At 38.0% G+C, this 6,434-nt stretch overlaps 1 protein-coding gene across 1 annotated transcript; it reads right to left on the bottom strand.

Annotated features, from left to right (window-relative positions):
• Window positions 1-320: 320 nt before the first annotated feature.
• On the bottom strand, window positions 321-5,579 carry npbwr2b (neuropeptides B/W receptor 2b). The gene is made up of 2 exons (XM_038723806.1): window positions 5,500-5,579; window positions 321-4,939 (listed from the first exon to the last, which is right to left on the bottom strand). Exon 2 carries the CDS (start codon window positions 3,976-3,978, stop codon window positions 2,971-2,973), a length of 1,008 nt encoding a protein of 335 aa, XP_038579734.1. The 5' UTR covers window positions 3,979-4,939; window positions 5,500-5,579; the 3' UTR covers window positions 321-2,970.
• Between the last annotated feature and the right edge of the window lie 855 nt (window positions 5,580-6,434).

Genomic DNA, 6,434 nt, shown 5'->3' with positions numbered 1-6,434 from the left:
TCTGCATCATCTTCCTGGTGCATTTAGAGCCACTGGACTGCTCAGCAGTACATCAGGCACACAACAGGCTCTTGTTGTGATTGAATCTGTGACCTTTTACTGACAAGAAGCTCCAAACACTAATCTATCCTGCTGCCCTTCAGGTGATGGCTGATAGTAGTCGCTCATGTAAAGAATCTCTCTAGTGAACCTGACGACAACCATCGATAGTACTGATACTTTTTCCTTCAGGACTGAATAAACCCCATGAAAACAATTTTATGCACGTTAATTGTCAAATAAAACAATTTGATTCTAAAATATAAAAAACAGGACATGGATACCAGTGGGAAAATAAACTTAGATTTATCAAGTCATTTGCAGGTATTGACAGACATGAAAGACTTCTAAAATGCACAAATAAATGAGTTGTGATTCTTATTACAGGCTGCATACAAGACAATGATTTATAATCTTCAACTCAAATTTTAACAAGACTTTTTTTTTTTATCATGATTTCACTATACATCCCTTTGTACAGTTAAATGAGCTATTTACAGTAGGACACACAGTATAGAGCTGCTGCTGCAAGCTGATGTCATCTACAACAGTAAAAACGTTTTGCTGAATTTATAGTCATCAGATGCTTAAATGAATCACACTGGTATAGTGTGTAATGATTTATAATGTTTAAAAGAGAATAGTATGTAAAATTGTCTTTTGTTACACTATAATATTATTTATTGTTAAATTGTACTACACTGAAGACAGAAACCTCTCTAACAGAATATGAATCATCAAAATGGATCATTGAACACAATACTTTTTGCAGCCTATACAACCCTCTTTATAAACTTGTGTTGTTTGGACAAGCAAGGATTTTTTAGATCTCAATTCACCAGATATATAGGATATATTCTAGTAAAATGCATCATGCAAGTTGTTTCTGTTTGATAGAATGGTGCAGCCTTAAAAGAAAATTACAGTAAAATTTAAGTTGAAATTAAGAGTTTATACTAGAAAATAGATCTTGTGCCAGGACTCTTACTCTTGGGAATTTTTGCTTGTCTAGAAACCTTTCAACAGTAAATTTGAGTATGTAATTCCCTTGCGTGCAACTTTTAAGCACCCAGAGGAAGCTTCAGACACATTACATGATGGTCAAACTGTTAAATCATTATTTAATTACAATTTTTAAATATATGCATGCATCATGTAAATGCATCAAGTCAACAAGTCCTACAAATGCCCAGCAAACAACCACATTTAGGAATACCACTGTAAATAAATAATCTTATCAAATCATATTTAAACTCTTAAGCATAGAAATGTTTTTTGTCTTACCTACATGTATCTTCTTTGATTGATATCATGCTTTACATAGTGATGCTTCAAATAAGCCCCTCTTTTTCCCCTTTGCACATAAAATACATAAGTTTGCATTGACTTTGTGATTTAAGCTGCGCAAACTAAACTCTGAACTGTGATTCAAGGACACAAAATGGAAATAGATGCTAATTTTGCACAGTATGTTTGTAAATCTCAATGGATTGCAGATAATATTTAAAATCTTTACATCTGAGAATTGACTTCATTATGAGGTGGAAATTATACATCAGATACCATGTTCACTAATATCCATGGAAAAAAAGGGGAAATTGTACATAATGTTTTTAAAGTGGTGTCTTTGCACCAAATGTCTGACTGCAGTTTCAGGTAACACCCCCCTGTTGACAACAGGGGGCGACTAGAGCACACAAAAAAAATGACATGAAGAGAAACGCACATTACAATGCACATTACACTTTACATAGCCCTCCTGCCCCAAGCCTGTATTAAGTGCTGTTGTCAGGGTTGGTAAGCTTCCTTTTTTATTTCTTAAATGCTGCATATACATTCTGGAAAAACAATGTTTACCAGAACTTCATTCTTCATCTATGCAGCGCCATCATTTAAACAATCTATCATTTTATTCATTGTTCAGGTGATATTTAGCAAATTGACCTCTGCAACCTGCTTGTTTACCTGACAAACAGAAGTCTAAAACCTCAGGTAATCCCCAAAATGTATCATTTGGTTCTTTTGAGATTACTTTGCTCAAAACACCACAGCATCATTTAAAGGCAGATTAAGTGTTTGCATACATGATCACAAAAAATTCTCAAGTCATCCAACCAATTTTGTAACAATTTATGAACAAATATCTGTATTGCCCTGACATGCATCCTGTTACCCTTAAACCCTGAAAATTCTCATGACATTGATTTAACTGACACAATGCAAGTCACTGACATTGTGTTTAACTGTATTTTTTTTCACATAGCAGATGTCCAGTATAACATGCTTTTGGTTTTTAATACCATTATTGTCTTGTGTAATCAAAAGAACTGGTTAAGCAAAGTTAGAATCGATGCCTATGTCAATATCAATCCCTATGTCAAGCTATATTGCCCATTTCTGTCAACATCTCTCACTTTGCTTTTAGAGCCATACAAAGCTGCACTAGGCAAATTCTGTAAAAATACAAACAGTCCAGCTGTGACAAAGAAAATAATCTTTTCCCTCATAAAATGCATTAGACTGAAGTGTGCCTGCACAAGTTCTCCAACCACAGGAAGTGATTCATTTAAACTCAAGTGACACTCAGACAGCTCTCTGTCTAGATGAATCTGAACTCACAAATGTTCTGGTTTACTGTGTGTGTGTTTAAAGGATTTATAGTCTCATTAACGTGAATGTTACATTGTGTGCAGTTTAAAGGAATAATTTTACATGCTTTCTATATATTAAAGATATATAAAATGTATCATGTGCAAACAATGTGCAAAATTGCCTAGTGCAGCTTTAACAAACCAATCAAATCAATTCAGAGGAATTCAGATTTGATTTGATTCAATCCTTCCCATCTAATTTTTCCATCACAGTCTGTCCTCACTCAGTAAGTCTTTGTAGACCTTTGCAACAGGTTTCATGTGTGGTACTATGGTACATTCAGGCAGGTCTACATTCCAACATCTTCTTGAAGGCTTTCCTGAAGCTGTCGTCCAGGAACGCATAGAGGAACGGGTTGAGGCAGGAGTTGGCGTAGCTCAGGCTGGTTATGAAGTATGAGATCCCAATCAGCAGTGGTGTGGTCCTCAAGTCCGTCGTCAGAGCCACGATGGTGCTGAGGTGGAACGGAGTCCAGCAGAACAAGCAGACGGCCAAGACAATAAACACCATGATGGTTACTTTCTTCTTGGCCTTGTCCAGCGCCTTGGCATTGCTGTTGAGTCGCATGTTCCTCAGCTTGTAGAGCATCATGGTGTATAATATGCAGAAGGTTGAGACTGGAATGGCGAAGCCCAGGATGAGTGTGTAGATCCGGCTCGCTTTGAACCACAACCTCTCAGGGCTGGGGAAACTGAGCACGCAGCTCTTCCTCCCATCATTTGGGTCGACGTAGACACCAGCAAAAACAGTGAAAGGCATGACAATGAGGATAACGAGGATCCAGACACATAATGAAATGATTTTGGCTGCACGGTAGGTGCGGTAAGGCATGCGCTTAGACCTCACTGTGGCCAAAACAACCAGATAGCGGTCGATGCTCATAACTGTCAGGAAATAGATACTGGAGAAGATGTTGTAGTGGTCAATGCTAAGGATGACTTTGCACAAAACCTCACCAAAAGGCCAGTAGTGAAGCAAGTGTTCGGCTATATTGATTGGCAACACCAAAGTGAACAAATCATCTGCAATGGCCAAGTTCAGGATGAACATATTGGTTACTGTTTTCATCTTGGGGGCTTTGAGGATCACATAGATGACAGCCGTGTTACCTGTCAATCCCACTGCGCAGATTACAGAGTAGATAACCGGTAAAATTACATACAGGTCAGCGTAGAAGTAAGGAGGAGTGCAGTTCAGGTCAGTGAGGTTTCCTGTCGTGAGGGAGTAGAAGTCCACAGAGTCATTACAGACTGGTGGTGCACCATTGGGGATAGACACATTCTCCATGTTTGAAGAGAAAGTTATACGGACGTTGGCAAACTAAGAGTCTCTGAGCATTGGAGGGAATTCAAGATAGAGGAAAATATTTTATTTGTCTTCATTTTTAGACATCTTCTCACATAGGATACATCAGTAAATTGGCATAGAGCCTAAAAAGTTGGGCAGGTTAAGTTAAAGTGGGACCACTCTCAATTACATCATTAGTGAGGAGCTTGGCCTCTGACCACTAGCAGACAATATAGAAGAGACCAGTATTTAGAGCAACAGTTCCCAATTGGAGGTCAGTGGAAAAACAGCATGTTACTGAGAAGGTAACAGCAGGTCCACTATTTAAAATAGGGTCAGTAATTTCTCTGTTTCAGTTTCTGGATGAAAAAGACAGTACATGCAAGAATTTATGTAAACTGTGCACTCTTACCTCAATGCTTACTAGACAGTTACAGAATGATGTAAGGAAATCATATGCATAAATAATAATTCTGTCAAATGGTTTTTCTCCGAAAAATTCTCACTCTAGGAGGGTTAGTCCGCGGTGAAATGTGGATCTGAAATGTGGAGTGTCCTTGATGTGAAAACGCTCTGAGGCTCTGCTTCATGCTCACTCAACATCTATCAGTTTAGTTTCAGGGTTGATTTTCCAATTATTTAAAAACATTTGATACTTTGTCTCCACTCGAATTAATTCCCTAAGTTTTCCTTCATGAAGTCGGCGTGAAAATCATATTCTGTCTTCCGATGTTGGGACGGTCCTAGCACAAGATTTCCTTCCACTCTTCCTCCGATTCTCTCTTCCTCCGGTTCCAAATTTTTAAAAATGTTTTTAAAAGAGTGTTTAAAAATTGGACGTGTCCACGAGAAGGTTAACGATGTTTTTTAATGATTTGGGTGGTGGTGTTTCCTCTCGGTGCTTCCTGCGCGCTCTGGAGACGGTGCCAGGGTTTTACGCACAAGTGGCGCATATCAAAATCTGGACAACAGAGAGATATGGACATTAATTAGTTGACCGGTACATCTTTTAAACATCACTGGAGATAGAGGGAATGCGCTTTAATGGACAAAAGGTGCAGCTTTCACTGCCAACAGCCTGAAATCAATGAAAAGACGCAAATGCCAGTTTTTTTTTTGGATCCCACTTTCAACTGTTAACTGGGTTTTCTCTTTCTAAAGGACATGTATCATAAATACACAGCACAAACAAAACTTTACCCAATTAAAGCAACTTGATTTAGTCATGCATCATAATTTCCTGTAGTCATAAGAAAATAACTCCAAATCCATGCGCAACAACCAGATATGTGGGGCAAATTTAAAAAACACGTATATAGCCTAGTATTTATAAAAATATATAAATAAAAAAACAACTTTTGTAAAATAAAATAAAACATCACTCTTCACTGTCCTCGTGTAACATATAGATATTACCTACGAAATGTAAGCTAAGACGACTTGCTGTATAATCAGTCGATAAAATGTAATGCAGCAAGAAAGTATTTGACAGATTCATAAAGTGAGTTCAGGCGGGTTTACCGTCATCTGTGTCCCTGGTAAAGTCACTCTCCTCCGGTCTTACCTCTGTGGGAGACGAGCTGCTCTCCAGCCTCTGCTGCGCTCTCTCTCTCTCTCTCTCTCTTCCTCTACACTCCTGGAAGGCAGCACCACCGACTGACGTCATTCAGAGATCCCCGTGTCAATCGTGTGGGCCGCGAGGCTCTGCTGTCCGCTTAAACAGAACCTATCTTGCAAGAAAATGCTGCTGTTGCTTCTGCTGTAAGCACTAGTTTGGGATTTTTCTGTGGCATTTCAACTCTAATGTACAAGAAGTCACATGTCTGTCAAAATGTACTGTGGCTACTCTCCTTTTGTAGATGCTTGTAGTTGTAATTATATCAAATAAATGTTCAATATACTATTAGTGCCTATAAGTATTTTTGTAAGTTTTTCTTTAGTGTTGTTACAGTTTTATTCTGTTAATATATTTTATAATATCCAGGTGCTGGTCATATAATTAGAATATCATCAAAAAGTTGATTTATTTCAGTAATTCCATTCAAAAAGTGAAACTTGGATATTATATTCATTCATTACACACAGACTGATATATTTCAAATGTCTATTTTATTTCACTGTGATGATTAAAACTGACAACTAATGAAAATTCCAAATTCAGTATCTCTGAAAATTAGAATATTACTTAAGACCAATACAAATAAAGGATTTTTAGAAATGTTGGCCAACTGAAATGTATGAACATGAAAAGTATGAGCATGTACAGCACTCTTACTTAGTTGGGGCTCCTTTTGCCTGAATTACTGCAGCAATGCGGCGTGGCATGGAGTCCATCAGTCTGTGGCACTGCTCAGGTGTTATGAGAGCCCAGGTTGCTCTGATAGTGGCCTTCAGCTCTTCTGCATTGTTGGGTCTGGCGTATCGCATCTTCCTCTTCACAATAGCCCATAGATTTT

The sequence above is a fragment of the Micropterus salmoides genome, unplaced genomic scaffold (assembly GCF_014851395.1).
Source record: "Micropterus salmoides isolate LMB-PRFRI ecotype aquatic unplaced genomic scaffold, ASM1485139v1 Ms_hic_scaffold_16, whole genome shotgun sequence".
NCBI classification, from domain to species: Eukaryota; Metazoa; Chordata; class Actinopteri; order Centrarchiformes; family Centrarchidae; genus Micropterus; species Micropterus salmoides.
This window is presented reverse-complemented; position numbering and strand designations above follow the sequence as displayed.